We start from the raw sequence: 23,319 nt of genomic DNA on the forward strand, positions 1-23,319 counted from the left end.
GATCTGAATGTTGCAGAAATGTTTGGCTACAATAAGTTTGCACTTTTGACTGACAGGTAAATGTCAAGTTAGGTAACAGTTGCAGCAAATACTTTGATATTAACTTAGCTTAATTAAATTATACTGTTTATATAGATTATTTACATACCAGCCACTGCTGTCCATAAACAAATACATGATTTTTGGCAATGTCAACTCTATCCCATGCCAATGTAAGGATGAGCTGGTCAAATGCAGATGCATTAGTGCCTAATCAAATAAAGAAAACAGTCGACAAGTTCAATTAATTTATCTCCATAAAATATGAACACTTATGAATTCCCCTCCTCCCCCTTTAATTACACAGCTGGTGTCAGTCACTATTCAGAGGTAGCCTGCCTCAGAAAGATACGGTTACCCCAGGGTTGAGGACTTTTACTTTCCAACTATAGAAAAGACACAGCCTCATCCATCGCAAACAATTCAGAATGCACAAGAATGAATAGAAAAGAAAGATGATCTGTTTCTATCACAGCGATAGTATTGACTGTTAATATTATGAAAAATATCCTTACAGGTGTTTTCTGTGCATATATAAGTTCATACATATACTTTTAACTGTTTATGCAAAAGCAGGTCATACTATACAAAATACTCAGCCTGCTTTATGTATCATATTTAGTTTTCAATAACAGTACATACAGATGTACCTTATATATATATAAATACCTTTTAAAGGTGAACTAAAATTTATTCAACAAATATTCTAACTAGTGGACATTTCACGTTATTTTGAATTTTCTGGTGAGTGTACCTTTGTGCACATATTTAACAGGATGAATCCGTAGAAGCCAAATTGCTGTGTAGAAGGGTATATAATTTAAAGCTTTGGATACACTGCCAAAATATATTACAGAAAGGTTATACCATCCATCAGGAGTATACAAATACCCAGTAGGAGGATAAAAAGCTTTTTTTTTTAAATTTATGTTTTTTTTTAAATTATAACATCTTTCCATCATTTCCACATTTCCCCCAAGTATTTGTATTCTGCTAAAATCTTTCACTTAAATTTTGACTCATTTTTCCATGAGGTATTCATCTTTTTATTACTAATTTACAACACCTTTTTGTGATCCTTCCACATTCCTGTTCTCAGTTTTCTCATCTATAAAATGAGGAAAATAATAGGAAATCTTCCTCTTAGGGCTGTCACAAGGGTAAACAACATAAACCACTAAAGCACAGTAGCTAGTACACAGAAAGTACACAGCAAATATTAGGTGCTCTCTTTTTATTTTTTATTTTTATGCAATCGCATTTATTGATCTTGCCCTTTATGGTTTCTAGGCTTCCTATTACTTATGATCTCTTATTCTCAGATGATGTAAATATGTTATATTTTATTATAGTATTTGTCAAATGTCTGATCTATTGGCAATTCATTGTAGTCTGATATTTGGGAAATTCTTGTGAATGATAAGATAGTGCCCTCTTGCTCTGCTTCTGCCACCTCACTGCATATTGGACTTTCAGGTACTCGGACAGAACAACATTTTAATTTCTAATTTTTGAAAAGATTTTTCACTACAGTATTGTTTGTCTTATCAGTTAGATGTCTTTGGAAAGATAATAAGAGGAAAACAATTCAACTGCATGTGCATTAACCCCTTAGTCCTAGAAGATACCATTAGTTTTCTTTCCAAATTTTCCTCCCTAATGAAAATAGCACATTTAAGAATGCTATCCTTAATTTCTATTAACTAATACTCTATTACTTTTAAACACTTATTTTTCAGCCAATTAAAAATGTGACATGTTTGACACATTCTTAACAGGATAATTAAACAGGTCTAATGGCATAAATCCTGGTATGAACTTTTTAAAAAGTTATAAGATTAAAAACAAAAGCAAATTTGTCAAAGAAAGTGAACACTGTGTCTTTTTCAAAGAAAAACTATTGAAAAATTCAGTTCTCAAACATTTAGTCAAATTAAAAAATCCTAACTTATATAAAAACACCATAAATGAAAGACCTAACAAATTTTAAGTCTTACCTTTAAGCAGTGCAGTAAGTATTGCTACATCTATATCTTGATGTTCCTCTGATCCAATGTGGAAAACAGTAATCTATTTAAAGATCAATTCATAATATTATGCCTTTATATTTTATAAGCTAAGACATAAGGCATATAAATCGCAAAGTAACTGCAAACTACTTGGCAGATATATAGTTTTCTTGAGTCAGGAATAATTTCATTACAATCAAAACACAGAAAATTAAAGAATTTGTATCATTTACCAAATAAAATTCAAGTAGGGACTTCCCAGGTGGCACAGTGGTTAAGAATCCACCTGCCAATGCAGGGGACATGAGTTTGATTCCTTGTCCAGGAAGATCCCACATGCCGCGGAGCAACTAAGCCTGGGCGCCACAACTATTGAGCCTGTACTCTAGAGCCCGTGTGCCACAATTACTGAGCCCACGTCCCACAACTACTGAAGCCCGCGCGCCTAGAGCCTGTGTTCGCAACAAGAGAAGCCACTGCAATGAGAAGCCCACACACTGCAACGAAGAGTAGCCCCCACTCGCTGCAACTAGAAAAAGCCCACGCGCAGCAACGAAGACCCAACGCAGCTAAAAATAAATAATAAATTAAAAAAAAATAAAATTCAAGTATATTCAAAATGTTTGGTTTCATATTATATTAATTTTTTATATATTTTATGTCCATTACTAGAATAAGCAATTTATGAGCTAAGGCTATAGATTACTAATCTGAGTAAATCCTGCTGTTTCTTCTGCAGAGTGGACACTTACTCAGTTCAAGTAAATATATGTGTTCTTGAATGAGAAGTGTTTTGTTGAATCCTTTTACTGGAAATTTATTTAAAATTATTTGAAACATAATACCATTAGAGAAAGGTTTTCATTTAATAACCTTTTCATAAAATAAAAGTCTATTGTTATAACCCCAATACGAATTTTTCAACTAACTTCATTTCACAGTATACAAAAATGAAATGCATGAAAGAAAACAGCAGATCAAACCATGTTATCATCCACCTACTTAGAGAACTGTTAAAATTTTTTGTCTCTGTAAACTTAAGCCCATGTCTAGATGACTGAAATTAAGCAACACTGGTCTCTATTTTTTTTTATTGGAGTATAATTGCTTTACAATATTGTGTTAGTTTATACTGTACAGCAAAGTGAAACAGCTATACGTATACATATATCCCCTCTCTTTTGGGATTTCCTTCTCATTTAGGTCACCACAGAGCACTGAGTAGAGCTCCCTGTGCTATACTATACAGCAGGTTCTCATTAGTTATCTGTTTTACACATAGCATCAATAGTGAAGCAGCACTGATCTTTAATTTGAGCACTCACTCAGAGGAAAATAGGGTTTTTTCCTCCAAATATATTTTAGGGAAGCCAATAATAACTCTTTAGAGTTCTTCCTTGATCCTGAACATAATCTACTGAGGCTTAGTTATGAAACTTTTCCAAAAATAGAAGTGTAATACATGTCTCCACACCATATAAAAACTATATTCTAGGGGCTTCCCTGGTGGCACAGTGGTTGAGAATCCACCTGCCAATGCAGGGGACACGGGTTCAATCCCTGGTCCGGGAGGATCCCACATGCTGCAGAGCAACTAAGCCCATGCGCCACAACTATTGAGCCTGTGCTCTAGAGCCCATGAGCCACAACTACTGAGCCCACGTGCCGCAACTACGGAAGCCCGTACACCTAGAGCCCCTGCTCCACAACAAGAGAAGCCACCACAATGAGAAGCCCGCACACCACAACGAAGAGCAGCCCCCGCTCACAGCAACTAGAGAGAGCCCGTGCGCAGCAACAGAGACCCAACCCAGCCAAAGTAAATAAATAAATAAAATAAATTAATTTAAAAAAAAAACCTATAATCCTTCTATGCTATCTCTTAGCTTGAACAAAATTATAAATGACATCTTTACATGGTTAGAAAAGATTTTAAAATTTTAAATCCAAAGTTTTTAAAAAAGTATTTCTCCAATTGGGAATTCTCTGGAGGTCCAGTGGTTAGGACTCCATGCTTTCACTGCAGAGGGCCTGGGTTCAATCCCTGGTCAGGGAACTAAGATACCATAAGCCATGGGGAGCAGCCAAAAATTAATTAATTAATTAAAAAGCATTTATCCAGGGCTTCCCTGGTGGCGCAGCAGCTGACAGTCCGCCTGCCAATGCAGGGGACGCGGGTTCATGCCCCGGTCTGGGAAGATCCCACATGCTGCGGAGCGGCTGGGCCTGTGAGCCATGGCAGCTGAGCCTGCGCATCCGGAGCCTGTGCTTTACAACGGGGGAGGTCGCGGCAGTGGGAGCCCCGCGTACCACAAAAAATAAAAAAAATAAAATAAAAATTAAAAAAATAAAAAAGCATTTATCCAATTTAGAATGTATTTGAATGAAATAAAAAGGCTTATTCTGGGCCTCCCAGGTGGCGCAGTGGTTAAGAATCCACCTACCAATGCAGGGGGACACAGGTTCAAGTCCTGGTCCGGGAATATCCCACATGCTGCAGAGCAACTAAGCCTGTGCGCCAGAACTACTGAGCCTGTGCTCTAGGGCCCGTGTGCCACAACTACTGAGCCCACGTGCCACAGCTACTGAAGTCCATGTGCCTAGAGCCCGTGCTCCGCAACAAGAGAAGCCACCACATGAGAAGCCCACTCACCACAACAAAGAGTAGCCTCCGCTCGCTGCAGCTAGAGAAAGCCCGCGCACAGCAATGGAGACCCAATGCAGCCAAAATAAATTTATATTAAAAAAAAAAAAGGCTTATTCTGTGAAATGTACTTACGAGCTCCTTTCTTTTCATACATTCCATCAGTGTTTGAAATAAATGAACTGCTTCACTCTGGCCAAAGTTAAATGTTTTTTTGATGGTTGAAATAATATCAGGCTCTGCTGCATCATGAAGATTCCTAAAGTAAGAGGAAACATAACTCAATCCACTGATTTCAAATTCCATTATTTGCAGAATCTAATATCAAGTCCTAGTGGATCCAGGCAAGACATTTAAAGATACTGTATTAATATTAAATACTTGACCCTGAGTGAAATTTTCTCCTTCATTAGACTCCTACTATAAGTCATAAGGGTGGAAAATGGAATGGAGTGATTTTTCTCTTTGAATTATTTCTAATTTTTTTTATAAGGCATGTGTCAATGTTATCAGTTATACAGTATCTTATCATGTAAGATATTGTATAAAGATAATTTTAAGATAATATGGTGTAAAAAGCAGTATTTTAACAAAATGTGTTAAATATCAGCACATTTGCACTTTTATTTTTTTCTCAATACGGAATATATTTACATGCTCAAAAATATAATATAAAATATAAAACTGTGAAAATTCATATTGAAAGTCTTTCCCACTGTCTTCCATCAGCCATTCCATCTCAACTGCTTTCAAGAAACGCTATTACTTTGTATAATGTTTGAGGATCTCTTTCAATACATACAGTTATCTCCTTGTCTTTTTTCCTTCATAAAAGGTGCCAAAATCTACATGTTACTGTACATTTTCCTTTTTTTACATATATAATTTGGTAATCTTTCCAAATCTAATATACAGATATCTTATGTAACTACAAACTACTCCGTTGTGCAGAGGTACCTTAAGTTATTTATCTAGTCTCCTTGATATAAATGTTCTATTTTGTTCCAATCTTTTACTGTTACAAACCACACTGTATTGAGTAACTTTATATATGTTATTTCACATGTGTGCAAGTACACTTGTAGGAACAATTATCAGAAATGGAACTGTTGCGTCAAAAGATACGTGCCTCTGTCTATTTAACAGGTCTTTGAAAACTGTCCACTACAAAGACTTATATTTTAATTCATTCCAATAATGTATCAGACAGGCTATTTCCTCAAGAATTAAGAAGGTATTTTCATATTATTAAAACACTGAAATGAATCTAATATTCTAAAAACCACAGCTTCTTTTTTTTTTTTTTTTTTTTTTTTTTTTTTTTTTTTTTTTTCCGGTACGCGGGCTTCTCACTGTTGTGGCCTCTCCCGTTGCGGAGCACAGGCTCCGGACGCGCAGGCTCAGCGGCCATGGCTCACGGCCCCAGCCGCTCCGCGGCATGTGGGATCTTCCCGGACCGGGGCACGAACCCGTGTCCCCTGCATCGGCAGGCGGACTCTCAACCACTGCGCCACCAGGGAAGCCCCCACAGCTTCTTTACATAAAATTATTAAAAATATGTTGTAATCATACACTTACCCTCCTTCTTCTGTCTGTTTATGAATATATGCTAGTAGATCTGCAGCCCTGCCTGTTCCTTCACATACGACGACTGGAACAGGAGGACTTTCCTGAAGGTATTCTAAAACTGTGAGGATAACGTTTGGCCCACCCTCAAATATAAGTGCCACCACAGGAACACCTTGACCAATTCCTTAAAAAAGGTAAAAGATTAATTATGATATTAGACAAAATTCAGTAATTTAATCTTAGTTTTCACTCAATCAAAAATAAAATGCCAAAATATAATTTCTTATAAGACTGTGTTGACTTAATTTTATGTACTCAACATGATATATAGTCTGATATAAATAAATTAAATACTGAATAAATTACTTTTGCACTGACTTTAAGTCTGTTCTAAATAACAAAATTAGAAAATCCAATATATAATGAGGCACACACTATAATTTATATATTCACTGAAAAGCAATAATTATTTTGTATATTTCACTAACTTTAACTCGACAAGAAATTAAAACACCAATTTGGTTTTCAGTTTTTTAATACCTTATGAGTTGAACTTCTCATATGTATTTGTCTTTAATCACTTTTAAAATGTCTATTGTTGATTCCAAATGCATTGAGACATTAATATAGAAATTAACAGAATCAGGATTACATAGACAAAACAGATCAAAAAAATCCAAGACCTCTACTAAGAGTAACAAAAAATTTAGTGAATACCAATTTTTGTTTTACAATAACTTGTACTGCAGTGAACGAATCCAAAATATAGGCATTCCCTAGTGGGGTATGAAGGATAATAAGATATTCCTAATTTTTAGGAAATGCTATGACTCCATCATAATCTGAAAATACTGTTCTATAAGTTTGTATTTCTATTTCACTTTGTCATAGAGCTCACCTCCTTGATCTCCTAAAATTATAAAATTTTTTTTTTGGAAGTAAAAATCCAGATGTTGAGCCAGAAAGTTTGACCATGGTCAGACAGGAAGACCAGAAAACGAGGGGAAGATGGCGGAAGAGTAAGATGCAGAGATCACCTTCCTCCCCACAGATACACCAGAAATACATCTACACGTGGCACAACTCCTACAGAACACCTACTGAACGCTGGCAGAAGACCTCAGACCTCCCAAAAGGCAAGAAACTCCCCACGTACCTGGGTAGGGCAAAAGAAAAAATAAACAGAGACAAAAGGATAGGGACGGGACCTGCACCAGTGGGAGGGAGCTGTGAAGGAGGAAAGGTTTCCACACACTAGGAAGCCCCTTCGCGGGCGGAGACTGCGGGTGATGGAGGGGGAAAGCTTCAGGGCCGCAGAGGAAAGCACAGCAACAGGGGTGCGGAGGGCAAAGTGGGGAGATTCCCGCACAGAGGATCGGTGCCAACCGGCACTCACCAGCCCGAGAGGCTTGTCTGCTCAACGGCCGGGGCGGGTGGGGCTGGGAGCTGAGGCTCGGGCTTCAGTCGGAGCGCAGGGAGAGGACTGGAGTTGGCGGCTAGAACACAGCCTGCAGGGGGTTAGTGCACCACGGCTAGCCGGGAGGGAGTCCGGGGAAAAGTCTGGACCTGCCGAAGAGGCAAGAGACTTTTTCTTCCCTCTTTGTTTCCTGGTGCGCGAGGACAGGGGATTAAGAGCGCTGCTTAAAGGAGCTCCAGAGAACGGGCGCGAGCTGCAGCTAACAGCGCGGACCCCAGAGACTGGCAAGAGATGCTAAGGCTGCTGCTGCCGCCACCAAGAAGCCTGTGTGTGCGAGCACAGGTCACTAACCACACACCCCCTTCCGGGGAGCCTGTGCAGCCCACCACTGCCAGGGTCCCAGGATCCAGGGACAACTTCCACGGGAGAACGCACAGTGCACCTCAGTCTAGTGCAACGTAACGCCGGCCTCTGCCACAAGCTACCCACCCCCACCCCGCACTCCGTGCCCCTCCCCCCCCCCCCACCCCCGGGCTGAGTGAGCCAAACTCCCTGAAGCAGCTGCTCCTTTAACCCCGTCCTGTCTGAGCGAAGAACAGACCTACACGCAGAGGCGGGGCCAAATCCAAAGCAGAGCCCCGGGAGCTGTGAGAACATAGAAGAGAAAGGGAAATCTCTCCCAGAAGCCTCAGAAGCAGTGGATTAAAGCTCCACAATCAACGTGATGTACCCTGCATCTATGGAATACATGAATAGACAACGAATCATCCCAAATTGAGGAGGTGGACTTTGAAAGCAAGATTTATGATTTTTTCCTTTTCCACTTTTTGTCAGTGTGTATGTGTATGCTTCTGCGTGAGATTTTGTCTGTATAGCTTTGCTTCCACCATTTGTCCTAGGGTTCTATCCGTCCGTTTTTTTTCTTCTTTAATTTTTTCTTAATATTTTTTGTTTTAATAACTTTATTATATTTTATCTTACTTTATTTTATCTTACTTTATCTTCTTTCGTTCTTTTCTCCTTCCTTCCCTTGATCCCTCCTTCCTTCCTTCCTCCTTCCCTCCCTTCTTTCCTTCCTTCCTTCCTTCTTTTCTTTCTTTCTTTCTTTCTTCTAATTCTTTCTTTCTACTTTATCCCCCTTTTATTCTGAGCCGTGTGGATGAAAGGCTCTGGATGAAAGGCTCTTGGTGCTGCAGCCAGGAGTCAGTGCTGTGCCTCTGAGGTGGGAGAGTCAACTTCAGGACACTGGTCAACAAGAGACCTCCCAGCTCCACATAATATCAAACGGCGAAAATCTCCCAAAGATCTCCATCTCAACACCAACACCCAGCTTCACTCAACGACCAGCAATCTACAGTGCGGGACACCCTATGACAAACAACTAGCAAGACAGGAACACAACCCCACCCATTAGCAGAGAGGCTACCTAAAATCATAATAAGTCCACAGACACACCAAAACACACCACCAGACATGGACCTGCCCACCAGAAAGACAAGACCAGCCTCATCCACCAGAACACAGACACTAGTCCCCTCCACGAGGAACCCTACACAACCCACTGAATCAACCTTAGCCACTGGGGACAGACACCAAAAACAACGGGAACTACGAACCTGCAGCCTGCAAAAAGGAGACCCCAAACACAGTAAGATAAGCAAAAGGAGAAGACAGAAAAACACACCACAGATGAAGGGACAAGATAAAAACCCACCAGACCTAACAAATGAAGAGGAAATACGCAGTCTACCTGAAAAAGCATTCAGAATAATGATAGTAAAGATGATCCAAAATCTTGGAAATAGACAAAATGCAAGAAACATTTAACAAGGACCTAGAAGAACTAAAGATGAAACAAACAGCAATGAACAACACAGTAAATGAAATGAAAAATACTCTAGATGGGATCAATAGCAGAATAACTGAGGCAGAAGAACGGATAAGTGACCTGGAAAATAAAATACTGGAAGTAACTAGTGCAGAGCAGAATAAAGAAAAAAGAATGAAAAGAATTGAGGACAATCTCAGAACCTCTGGGACAACATTAAACGCACCAACATTCAAATTATAGGGGTCCCAGAAGAAGAGGAGAAAAAGAAAGGGACTGAGAAAATATTTGAAGAGATTATAGCTGAAAACTTCCCAAACATGGGAAAGGAAATAGTTAATCAAGTCCAGGAAGCACAGAGACTCCCATACAGGATAAAACCAAGGAGAAACACGCCAAGACACATATTAATCAAACTGTCAAAAATAAACACAAAGAAAACATATTAAAAGCAGCAAGGGAAAAACAACAAAATCACACAAGGGAATCCCCATAAGGTTAACAGCTGATCTTTCAGCAGAAACTCTGCAAGCCAGAAGGGAGTGGCAGGACATATTTAAAGTGATGAAGGAGAAAAACCTGCAACCTAGAATACTCTACCCAGCAAGGATCTCATTCAGATTTGATGGAGAAATTAAAACCTTTACAGACAAGCAAAAGCTGAGGGAGTTCAGCACCACCAAACCAGCTTTACAACAAATGCTAAAGGAACTTCTGTACGCAAAAAACACAAGAGAAGGAAAAGACCTACAATAACGAACCCAAAACAATTAAGAAAATGGGAATAGGAACATACATATCGATAATTACCTTAAATGTAAATGGACTAAATGCTCCCACCAAAAGACAGAGATTGGCTGAACGGATACAAAAACAAGACCCATCTATATGCTGTCTACAAGAAACCCACTTCAGACCTAGAGACACATACAGACTGAAAGTAAGAGGATGGAAAAAGATATTCCATGCAAATGGAAACCAAAAGAAAGCTGGAGTAGCAATTCCCATATCAGACCAAAAAGACTTTAAAATAGAGACTATTAGAAGAGACAAAGAAGGACACTACATAATGATCAAGGGATCGATCCAAGAAGAAGGTATAACAATTGTAAATATTTATGCACCCAACATACAAGCACCTCAATACATAAGGCAAATATTAACAGCCATAAAAGGGAAAATCGACAGTAACACATTCATAGTAGGGAACTTTAACACCCCACTTTCACCAATGCACAGATCATCCAAAATGAAAATAAATAAGGAAACACATTCTTTAAATGATACATTAAACACGATGGACTTAATTGATATTTATAGGACATTCCATCCAAAAACAACAGAATACACTTTTTCTCAAGTGCTCATGGAACACTCTCCAGGATAGATCATATCTTGGGTCACAAATCAAGCCTTGGTAAATTTAAGAACATTGAAATTGTATCAAGTATCTTTTCCGACCACAACGCTATGAGACTAGATATCAATTCCAGGAAAAGATCTGTAAAAAATACAAACACATGGAGGCTAAACAATACACTACTTAATAACGAAGTGATCACTGAAGAAATCAAAGAGAAATTAAAAATACCTAGAAACAAATGACAATGGAGACATGACAACCCAAAACCTATGGGACGCAGCAAAAGCAGTTCTAAGAGGGAAGTTTATAGCAATACAATCCTACCTTAAGAAACAGGAAACATCTCGAATAAACAACCTAACCTTGCACCTAAAGCAATCAGAGAAAGAAGAACAAAAACACCCAAAGTTAGCAGACAGAAAGAAATCATAAAGATCAGAGCAGAAATAAATGAAAAAGAAATGAAGGAAATGATAGCAAAGATCAATAAAACTAAAAGCTGGTTCATTGAGAAGATAAACAAAATTGATAAACCATTAGCCAGACTCATCAAGAAAAAAAGGGAGAAGACTCAAATCAATAGAATTAGAAATGAAAAAGGAGAAGTAACAACTGACACTGCAGAAATACAAAAGATCATGAGAGATTACTACAAGCAACTCCATGCCAATAAAATGGACAGTCTGGAAGAAATGGACAAATTCTTAGAAATGCACAACCTGCCAAGACTGAATCAGGAAGAAATAGAAAATATGAACAGACCAATCACAAGCACTGAAATTGAAACTGATTAAAAATCTTCCAACAAACAAAAGCCCAGGACCAGATGGCTTCACAGGCGAATTCTATCAAACATTTAGAGAAGAGCTAACAGCTATCCTTCTCAAACTCTTCCAAAATATAGCAGAGGGAGGAACGCTCCCAAACTCATTTTACGAGGCCACCATCACCCTGATACCAAAACCAGACAAGGATGTCACAAAGAAAGAAAACTACAGGCCAATATCACTGATGAACATAGATGTAAAAATCCTCAACAAAATACTAGCAAACAGAATCCAACAGCACGTTAAAAGGATCATACACCATGATCAAGTGGGGTTTATTCCAGGAATGCAAGGATTCTTCAATATACGCAAATCAATCAACGTGATACACCATCTTAACAAATTGAAGGAGAAAAACCATATGATCATCTCAATAGATGCAGAGAAAGCCTTTGACAAAATTCAACACCCATTTATGATAAAAACCCTGCAGAAAGTAGGCATAGAGGGAACTTTCCTCCACATAATAAAGGCCATATATGACAAACCCACAGCCAACATCGTTCTCAATGGTGAAAAACTGAAAGCATTTCCACTAAGATCAGGAACAAGACAAGGTTGCCCACTCTCACTGCTCTTATTCAACATAGTTTTGGAAGTTCTAGCCACAGCAATCAGAGAAGAAAAGGAAATAAAAAGAATCCAAATCGGAAAAGAAGAAGTAAAGCTGTCACTGTTTGCAGATGACAGGACACTATACATAGAGAAATAAAGATGCTACCAGAAAACTACTAGAGCTAATCAATGAATTTGGTAAAGTAGTAGGATACAAAATTAATGCACAGAAATCTCTTGCATTCCTATACACTAATGAAAAATCTGAAAGTGAAATCAAGAAATCACTCACATTTACCATTGCAACAGAAAGAATAAAATATCTAGGAATAAACCTACCTAAGGAGACAAAAGACCTGTATGCAGAAAATTATAAGACACCGATGAAAGAAATTAAACATGATACAAATAGACGGACAGATATACTATGTTCTTGGATTGGAAGAATCAACATTGTGAAAATGACTCTAGTACCCAAAGCAATCTACAGATTCAATGCAATCCCTATCAAACTACCACTGGCATTTTTCACAGAACTAGAACAAAAAATTTCATAATTTGTATGGAAACACAAAAGACCCCGAATAGCCAAAGCAATCTTGAGAATGAAAAACGGAGCTGGAGGAATCAGGCTCCCTGACTTCAGACTATACTACAAAGCTACAGTAATCAAGACAGTATGGGACTGGCACAAAAACAGAAAGATAGATCAATGGAACAGTATAGAAAGCCCAGAGATAAACCCACACACATATGGTCACCTTATCTTTGATAAAGGAGGCAGGAACGTACAGTGGAGAAGGACAGCCTCTTCAATAAGTGGTGCTGGGAAAGCTGGACAGGTACATGTAAAAGTTTGAGATTAGATCACTCCCTAACACCATACACAAAAATAAGCTCAAAATGGATTAAAGACCTAAATGTAAGGCCAGAAACTATCAAACTCTTAGAAGAAAACATAGGCAGAACACTCTATGACATAAATCACAGCAAGATCCTTTTTGACCCACCTCCTAGAGAAATGAAAATAAAAACAAAAATAAATGGGACCTATGAAACTTCAAAGCTTTTGCACAGCAAAGGAAACCATAAACAAGACCAAAGGACAACCCTCAGAATGGGAGAAAATATTTGCAAACGAAGCAACTGACAAAGGATTAATCTCCAAAATTTATAAGCAGCTCATGCAGCTCAATAACAGAAAAACAAACAACCCAATCCAAAAATGGGCAGAAGACCTAAATACACATTTCTCCAAAGAAGATATACAGACTACCAGCCAATAAACACATGAAAGAATGCTCAACATCATTAATCATTAGAGAAATGCAAATCAAAACTACAATGAGATATCATCTCACACCAGTCAGAATGGCCATCATCAAAAATTTAGAAACAATAAATGCTGGAGAGGGTGTGGAGAAAAGGGAACACTCTTGCACTGCTGGTGGGAATGTCAACTGGTACAGCCACTATGGAAAACAGTATGGAGGTTCCTTAAAAAACTACAAATAGAACTACCATATGACCCAGCAATCCCACTACTGGGCATATACCCTGAGAAAACCATAATTCAAAAACAGTCATGTACCAAAATGTTCATTGCAGCTCTATTTACAATAGCCAGGAGATGGAAACAACCTAAGTGTCCATCATCGGATGAATGGATAAAGAAGATGTGGCACATATATACAATGGAATATTACTCAGCCATAAAAAGAAACGAAATTGAGCTATTTGTAATGAGGTGGATAGACCTAGAGTGCATACAGAGTGAAGTAAGTCAGAAAGAGAAAGACAAATACCGTATGCTAACACATATATATGGAATTTAAGGGGAAAAAAATGTCATGAAGGACCTAGGGGTAAGACAGGAATAAAGACACAGAGCTACTAGAGAATGGACTTGAGGATATGGGGAGGGGGAAGGGTAATCTGTGACAAAGCGAGAGAGAGGCATGGACATATATACACTACCAAACGTAAGGTAGATAGCTGGTGGGGGGCAGCCGCATGGCACAGGGGGATCAGCTCGGTGCTTTGTGACCACCTGGAGGGGTGGGATGGGGAGGGTGGGAGAGAGGGAGACGCAAGAGGGAAGAGATATGGGAACATATGTGTATGTATGACTGATTCACTTTGTTATAAAGCAGAAACTAGCACACCATTGTAAAGCAATTATACTCCAATAAAGATGTAAAAAAAAAAAGAAAGGAAGACCAGTGTCAAAAATACCAACTTTTAAGACATTATCTACCAAAGAGTGATACCTACTCGTGTTATCAACTTTAAGCAAGGTGATTCTTACTTCACAATAAAGTATATTTTTCCTCTTCAATCTTGAATTTCAAAGTCGGGTATTGGAATATGTCATACATTAAGAATATTTCTGAATTCCTTGAGCTGCAGTGGGATTACAATAGCAACAAAGCTTCCAATGAACCTCTGTGGCTTTGGCTTTGTTATCTGAGTACCCTATTTAATCTCAGACTTCCTTTCCTAGATCTTATTTTGTGTAAGGTCAGTCATTCATGGTTGTTTTGTATGTTATCCTGCTACATAAGGAAATGAACACTTAAAGAACAGTCTACCTTTTTTAGAATGCTGCTGGCAAGTAATACAGCCCAGGATAATTTCAACAACAAAAAATTTATAAATTCCCTTACTAGCATGAATTCTTTGCTGATTAATAGTTTTTTCAAGTTCTCTTCTCAGTCTGACTTCTGCCCCATACTTTCCAACAGTGCCATCATCCACCAATATGAAATGGGAATGTAGATTATTCAGAACATTCAATTTGCTCAGAGGGTTCAATAACGTTTGGTAAGGAGCAACCACCTAAACAATAGCAAACATTGAGAGTTAGTGGGCAGGATTAAATTTAATATAAAGTAAAAACAAATTTTGAAATAATCTGTAAAGGCAAGTAGGAGGTAAGATTATATTTATGCATAGCAACAAATAGAAAATGTAAAAGAATATATCAAAAAGCATGAGCTTTTAAGCAGCTGAAGATTATTCAATAATGGGTTGAACCACAGTATTGTATTTCGGCTATCATTGCAGAATATACCATATTTCATCATCATCCCATGCAAAGGAAACAGCAGCAAACAAGCAAATAAACAAACAATGTGAAGAAACTATTAAGTTATTACTGAATAAAGTGAAATATATAAAGGACACTGAATAAAAGCAATCAAATGTCATAGTTATTTTTCCAGTCATAAGTAGAATCTTTAAAATTGATGTTAGAAATTTAATTGCACTTGAAAGTGATCATTATAATTCAGTAATTCCTTTTTAATAATCTCTTGAAAGATATCTATAAGCAATTCATATGTCTTTAACCTACTTGAATAAAACACTGGTATTTGATTACTACTCTTACAGACAATACAATTAATTCTTAATAGAATGTCACCATTAAAAATATAATTACAAAGACTGGCATGACATGGAAACGGTGTGAAATAGTTATACAAAAGAAGGCAGAAACAATGTATTAACACTACTTTTTGTATCTATGAATGCATTTTCGAAACGGTTGTGGTATGATCATGAATATTTTAGGTTGACTTCGCATTATTCTTGCTCTAATTTTGTTTATACATAAGTTTAAATGTAAGAAAATTTAAAAAGCACTCTTACATCTCTCCCAACAAGATCATTTCTGTTTTCAATCACTCCCCACGGAGCTATTCCGATAGTGCAAATCTTTCGAGATGATCTGGAAGTATGTTCTTTAAGGGCATCACCAACATGTTTTGCCACACCTGTTCATACAAAATTTAATTCATTTTATTTGGAAGTCTTTACAGTGTTCAGAAGAATCCTTTGCTCAATAACATTACAATTGGTGGTATTTTTCTTTACATACACTAGATAAAAGGCAACAAGGTCCAAAAGACAAACTTACAAAAGAAAATACAAGGACAAAAAAGAAAAAAAAAAACCCACAATGTCAAATCACTACAACTGCCTGAAACACACGTAAAACTAACTTTTACCATGTTGTTAGACCTAGTCTCCTCTCTTAGATTCCTCATGTTAACTGTAGTTTTTGTTACTGCTCTAAACATCATCTTAAAAAAAAGAAGAGTATGGCTCAGGACTATAAGCAAAGCACACATGCTCACAAAAAACTACAAAAGTTTTCCAACTGAGTCAAAACTGGGAGGAAAGTAAAAAAGATAATTCAAAAGAGCACACAACTTCTCATTATCACTTGTTATGGACTGAACTGTAACCTCTCCAAAATTCCTATGTTGCAATCCTAATCCCAGTACCTCAGAATGTGACTGTATTTGGAAATCGGTTCTTTAGGTTATCATGTGAAAATGAGGCTGTTAGGGTGGGCCCTAATCCAATCTGACTGGTGTCCTTATAAGAAGGGGAAATTTGGACACAAAAAGAGACACCACGGATGCACATGCACAGGGGGAAGGCCACAGGAGGACACAGGGAGAAGAGAGCCATCTGAAAGTCAAGGAGATGCCTGAGGAGGAACCAAACCTGCTAACATCTTGATCTTGGGTCTCCAGAACCGTGAGAAAATAAATTTCTTTTGTTTAAGCCACCAAGTCTGTGGTATTTTATTACAGCAGCCCTAGCAAACCAGTGCATCACTCGATTTGATTTTTATAATGCATTAAATCTCATTCCTAACATGGATTATGGAAACAGCACCTTCACTGTTCTTCCAAGTGATGCCTTGCCTGTTTACAGTCTATTTTTAAACGATCATTCAAGTGATCTTTGCTCTTGTCAACTCTCTGTTTAAAATCTCCCCTTCTCATTCGATTAAAAGTCATAGTGCTTATGATGGCCTACAAGGCCTTATATAATGATCTGTCTATTGCCCATGCTATTCACCACCCCACCCCATGCCAGGCCTACCACCACCACCACTCACCCATGACTTTCTGATTTCATCACTTGTCACTCCTTGCTCATTCCAGTCAAGCTACACTGGACCTTTCTTACTATTCTTCCAACACTTGCCACTTCTCCTTTAAATGCTCTGCCCCACATTATTCTTATCTTGCTCACTTCATTTCCTTACATCTCTACTCAAATGTCACCTTATCAATGAAGTCCCCTCGACCATCCCTCACTATCCCTCCTCTGTATTTCATGTGTCTCCAAAGCACTTATCATCTAATTTATTATACACTATTTAGTTATGTTTGTTGTTTGCATCTTCCCCACTAGAATATAAGTTCCATGAAGGTAAATATTTTATTTTGTGGAATGATATATTTTCAGCAGCCAGAAGAGTGCCTGACACACCATGAGGTTCAAAACACAGTTGCTGATAACAAATTAGATTTTTCCAAGCTAATTTAAATAATAACTATGTTTTACTCTGGATATTAAAATTAATTTGCCTTCAATATATCCAACCTGTATATCTGACAGGGAAGACTTAGAATGAAAGATTATAGTACATTAAAAATTAATTTGAAAAGCTATTTCTTACCAGTGTCTAGGCAATGAATTGCCATTCTTCTCTCAATTTACCAGTAGTCACAGAGAGACAAGAACAACACTTCACTTTACAGTAGGGAGTCAACAAACTTTCTTATAAAGGACCAAATTGTAAATATTTTAGGCTTTGCAGGGCATACAGTCTTTGTCAGACCACTCAGCTCTGCTTTTGTAGCACAAAAGTATGATACAAATGAGTGTGGCTGCATTCCAAAAAACCTTTATTTACAAAAATAAGGAGTAGGCTGGATTTGGTGCATGGAGCCACAGTTTGCAAACCCCTGCTCTAAAGCATATTATTCTTGGGGATTCCCTGGCAGTCCAGTGGTGCTTTCACGGAGGGACGGGAGTCCCGGATTCAATCCCTGGTCCGGGAACTAAGATCCCACAAGCCGCACAGCATGGCCAGAAATAAATAAATAAATAAAGTCTTAATTAAAAAAAAGTGAATGATAAAGCATATTATTCTTTTAAAAGAATAAATGAAAACCAAATACTTTTTCAGTTAGCATTTATACTTAGGAAGTAGATTATTTAACAGAAGAATTGAATATATTTATATTCAGTGTTGACTTTTCAAATATCTAATTGATATTATGAAGAATTTACAAGCACATCAAATAAAATTGGTATAATCACATTACCTGTGTTTACTCCTCCTGTTAAAATCCAGGCTCCAGTTGTAACTGCAGCTTTAATAAGACCCTTTCCAAGCAACTGCTTGATTCGTGGGTGAAGCTCAAATTTCTGCATGCCACCGTGTACAGAGATAACAAGTTTGGGTAATTCCATTTGCCATTCTTTAAGCAGAAGTTGTAGAATGACTTCAGGTTTGGTGTCATATGATAGCCTCACATACTAATAAAAAAGATTTTTAAAACAATAATTAACAATTGAATATTCATAGGTTTCAAAATGCAACAAAATTCATAGGTTTCAAAATGCAACAAAATTCATAGGTTTCAAAATGCAACAAAATTCAAAAATTTTGTTTGGATCAGATTATTATAAAATAGATTTCACAGGCTACTTGCAATATATTTACACTTCTAGGAATAAGCAATAGCAAACGATTTTAAAGTTGGAAAATCATTCCATAAGAGCTACAGAAGTAGTGGCACTGTAATTTTTAAACCAAGACGTAAATTTGTTACTCTTTCTGTTTATATAAACTTAATTACCATTCATCTGATTTACAAATTTATCCACAGTACTCATTGCCTTGTTTAACTATAAGTATGCATTGAGTGAGAAGTGTTAAGGATAGGTATGATGATGGGAAAAGGGAAAATAAGAGAAGAATGGTGAAAACATGGAGTCTTCTACAACTCTTGCAACTATGAGAGGCAAATACTGAATTATCTGTTTGAAAGTTTGATCAATGATCTAATCCATCGATCAGAATTGTGACTATGCAGTAAAGTAACACAGATTTTTTTAATACAGATGATTGTTTCCTTCACTGGAAGTAACTGTGGATTTGACTCACAAATTGCTGAAAATAATAAATTTTGCTCAGTATTTCAAGGTGTTCAGATGGAATCACCACTTTAATTTTTGAAAAATCATTCTATAAGAAAATAAGCTATCATATCTGTGGAGTAAGTTCCTCTGGTTTGAAAGATTAAAAAAAGGATCTTTCTGGTAGGTGACATCACAAAATTTACTTGCTATGACTACTGTAATTCATTTTCTTTATCTAAAGCACCTATGACTTAGCTCGTAAGCAATCTAAAATATTCAGATGTTGGAAGAAAAACACTTTTTTTTTTGTGGTACACAGGCCTCACTGTTGTGGCCTCTCCCGTTGCGGAGCACAGGCTCCAGACGCGCAGGCTCAGCGGCCATGGCTCACGGGCCTAGCCGCTCTGCGGCATGTGGGATCTTCCCGGACCGGGGCACAAACCCGTGTCCCCTGCAACGGCAGGCGGACTCTCAACCACTGCGCCACCAGGGAAGCCCAGAAAAACACTTTTAATCATCTCTAACAAAGGTTCTTTGCAAAACAACATATTGCCAATTCCTTTACAAATAGAGATCAAACACCAAGGAAAATTATCCCAAAATATCAGAATTATATAAAACTGAGAAGACTCCAGAATCCTTTAAGAATGATTTGTAATGAGATTTGTTCTGTACTCTTTCTGCATTAGTTCTGTTTAACTCTTTACTATACTTGGGTACATTAAGTAGTGTTTGGAAAACAATCTAAAGTTAATTTTTTTTAAAAAAAGATTACGTTAGTAATAAATGAGGAATTCCATTTCCAGCAATGATGGACTAGGTTGTTTTCGACTAACTGCCCCTGGGAACTAAAGAAACTAGAAACTAGATAAATAACACCTGTTGTTAAGCTATCAGTGAGCTACCAAAGCAGTGACAACTTGTGGGATCAGGATCCAAGAGAATAGAAAAAATGGAGAGACAGGCCCAGCATTTGGCACTGCTTATCAAATCAAGGCAGGGAGGGAGGCAGGTGGAACAATCTACGGGATAATATGTTGATACATCTAAATGAATAATAATTATGATTTGGAAGTTTAATACACGAAGAAATAAAATTCATGCCAACAAGAGCACATTAGTCATGAGGGAAAAAAATGTAGTCACAAGTATTCTAAAGTTTCTTGCGTTGTCCAGGAAGTGGTAAAAGTACTAATTTATAATAGTAACAAGTTATAAATGCGTTTTATAGTATTTATTATAAGATTAATCTAAAGAATAGAAAAACAATGTATAAATAAAATGCTATAAAGAAGGAAAGCTTAATAAAAAAATACTTAATCCAAAAGATCAAAAAGAAAGGAAAAAGTGAGATAGTAGACTAAACTAAAAAAAAAGGTTCAATTCAACAAGATATAACAATTCTATATTCATATATGTACCTATACAAAGAACTTCAAAATACATAAGGAAATGATTGAAACTAATTTTCTGACACAATATTATTGTCAGGTAATAAACGTACATTATTAGGTAATAAGGTAAATGAAGAAACTCAAATACATGACATACCTTAGCTCTGTAGGAATGAGAACCCCCTTGAAAATTTATGACTCCATAAGCATCCGTTGGGCTCTGTTCTGTATGTTTTTCCACAGACCACTCTTCTAATGTCTGATTAAAATGGTCACCCAATTTCACATCTGAGTATTTCATGGCAAGACTTGCAGTAAAACAAGCATGTTGCTTGACCAAGCGACCACAAAAACACCTAAAGGAAAAAAGTAATAAAATTTTAAAAAGACCTTTTAAAAAATTAGTCAATGAAAAACCATACGAAAATAAATGAACTCAAGAGTATGAAAATTAATCTTTTTGATTTTAGGATATCAGTAAATTAATACCTTCACCATAGAATTAAAATAGTATAAATACATTAGTATTTGATGATACAGTCTTCTAAATTTAGTATGGGGCATCTACTTCCTACTGGATGGGCAAAACAGCATTGGAGATTGCAGAAATAAGTGTTAGTGAACCTGAAGACAGATCAATACAAATGATCTAATCTAATAAATGGGAAAAATTATTTTAATTAAATAAAAATGAAACAGGGCCTCAGTGACTTGTGGAAAATATCAAGCAATCTAATATATGTATAACTGGAGTTTCTGAGGGAAGAGAGATAGAGAATGGGGCAGAAAAGTATTTTAGGAAACAATGGCTGAAAACTTATAAATTTGGTGAAAAATATGAACTTGCAGATATTTATGCAAGAAGTACAAAAAGAACCATTCCTAGGCACATCATAGACCTGCTGTTGAAATCCAGAATTACAGGGAAAAAAAAAAATCCTTAAAATAGCCAGAGGAAAAAAAGACCCATTACACACAGGAGAGCAACTACACTAACGACAGCTGACTTCTCACTAGAAACCAACAGCTAGAAGACAATATAATGGTATCTTCAAAGCACTGGAATGAGAAAAGTGTCAACTCAGAATTCCATATTCAGTGAAAATATCCTTTAAAAATGAGAGTAAAATAAACATATTTTCAGATAAACCAAGCTGAGAAAATTCCTCTCCAGTATATCTGCATTATACCAAATGCTAAAGGAAGCTCTTCAGCCTGAGTGTAAAGACACCAGACAGAAAACTTCCCATCTAGAGGAACAAATGAACAGGACTGGAGATGCTAAAACAACTCAATATATCTAAATGAACATATTCTATGCAATTCTTTTCCTAGCCCACCACCAAGAGACCTTCTCATCTTCCTCTTGTCTTCTTTCATCACAGCTTAAAAGAACAACATTACTCTTTAATTAGTTGCCTAAGTAAGAAATTTAGGTACCATCCTCAAATCTTCCCTTTCTCCATACATCCACCAAATCCTACTGAATTTATCTGATTAATCCCTTCAAATATGCCTACTTCTCCTTCATCACCATAGCCACTATCTTAATTCAGGCTCTCATTTTTTGCCAGAATTACTCCAAAAGTTTCTAAACTATTTTTTTCTCCCAATCCAATCTCCTCAAAATACCAACTGCTTTTATTGAGGAAAAAAAAAAAAACTAAACATGCTACTTCCCTATATAATACCCTTTTAACATGAAATCAAAACTGTGTGGCATAGTACACAAAGAGCTTAAATGATCTGGCCCTACTTATTTCTCCAGACTCTGATCTCTCCAATATCCATCTTACATTCTACAGCCTGCAGTTTCCTGACAGAACCATAATCTTTTTCACTGCCAGGCCTTCCCACATCCTGTTCTCTCTGCCTAAAATCCCTTTCCCTCAATCTTTACCTAAGTCACATTCAGCTTTAGAACTCTGCTCAGATACCTACACTTGAGTTTCAAGCAGCTTTGCCTGATCCTTCACCTCCCAAGTCTGAGTAAAGTAACCCTTAAACATAATGGCCTGTGAATTTATCCCAATGTATTCTGATTTCTTTTATACATTAGTTTTATTTTTCAAAATTTGTGCAATGAAGTTATGAAAATTACCTGACGAGTTGTTGACAAATTTGACATCCTGGAAGGCACCTATAAAACAAGGTACATCTATTACTTAAAGGGAAAAATTTTTTTTAGTTTAAACTATATAAAATCCATTAAAAAATACAAAACAAAGGAAAAATTATGTATTTAGTTTAATTTTTCAGTAGATAGCACAAGACATTTATACCTTAATTTACATATTCAAATAACTACTTTTTAAAACTAACATGATTTTCATATTTTAAATATAATTAGTTGTGACTTAAAACCCAGAAACCATAAGAGAAAAGACTGACAGATTTAACTACATAAAAAATACAACATTTTTATGTGGCAAAAATATGTCACTCATAAAGTCTAAAGGTAAACTGAGAAAAAATATTTGCAGACAAAATGTTAGTTTTCCTAATATATAAGAGCTTCACTGAATCAATATAAAATAGGAAAATATATAAACAGATAATTCACAGTAAAAACAAACATGAAAAGGTATTTGATTAGAAAAAAAATTTTTTAATCCTTTAAGACAATATCTTGGTGAGAATATAGAGGAAAGTTGCCTCGTATCTGCTGGGAGGAGTATAAACTGATAAACTCTCTATGGAGGGCAATTTGGCAATACTTA

General features: G+C 36.8%; 1 protein-coding gene across 1 annotated transcript in view; it reads right to left on the reverse strand.

The window, feature by feature from the left end:
• TRPM7 (transient receptor potential cation channel subfamily M member 7) overlaps window positions 1-23,319 on the reverse strand; it is a 121,518-nt gene that overhangs the window by 68,491 nt on the left and 29,708 nt on the right. Inside the window, exons 3-11 of the mRNA XM_079914322.1 lie at window positions 22,701-22,739; window positions 20,757-20,955; window positions 18,386-18,599; window positions 15,903-16,027; window positions 14,918-15,089; window positions 6,271-6,445; window positions 4,828-4,951; window positions 2,037-2,109; window positions 149-249 (exon numbers count right to left, since the gene is read on the reverse strand). Of these exons, the coding sequence (XP_079770448.1) occupies window positions 149-249; window positions 2,037-2,109; window positions 4,828-4,951; window positions 6,271-6,445; window positions 14,918-15,089; window positions 15,903-16,027; window positions 18,386-18,599; window positions 20,757-20,955; window positions 22,701-22,739 (1,222 nt within the window). The remainder of the gene's footprint in view (window positions 1-148; window positions 250-2,036; window positions 2,110-4,827; window positions 4,952-6,270; window positions 6,446-14,917; window positions 15,090-15,902; window positions 16,028-18,385; window positions 18,600-20,756; window positions 20,956-22,700; window positions 22,740-23,319) is intronic.

This window comes from Stenella coeruleoalba (assembly GCF_951394435.1).
Source record: "Stenella coeruleoalba genome assembly, chromosome: 2".
In the NCBI taxonomy this organism is placed as follows: domain Eukaryota; kingdom Metazoa; phylum Chordata; class Mammalia; order Artiodactyla; family Delphinidae; genus Stenella; species Stenella coeruleoalba.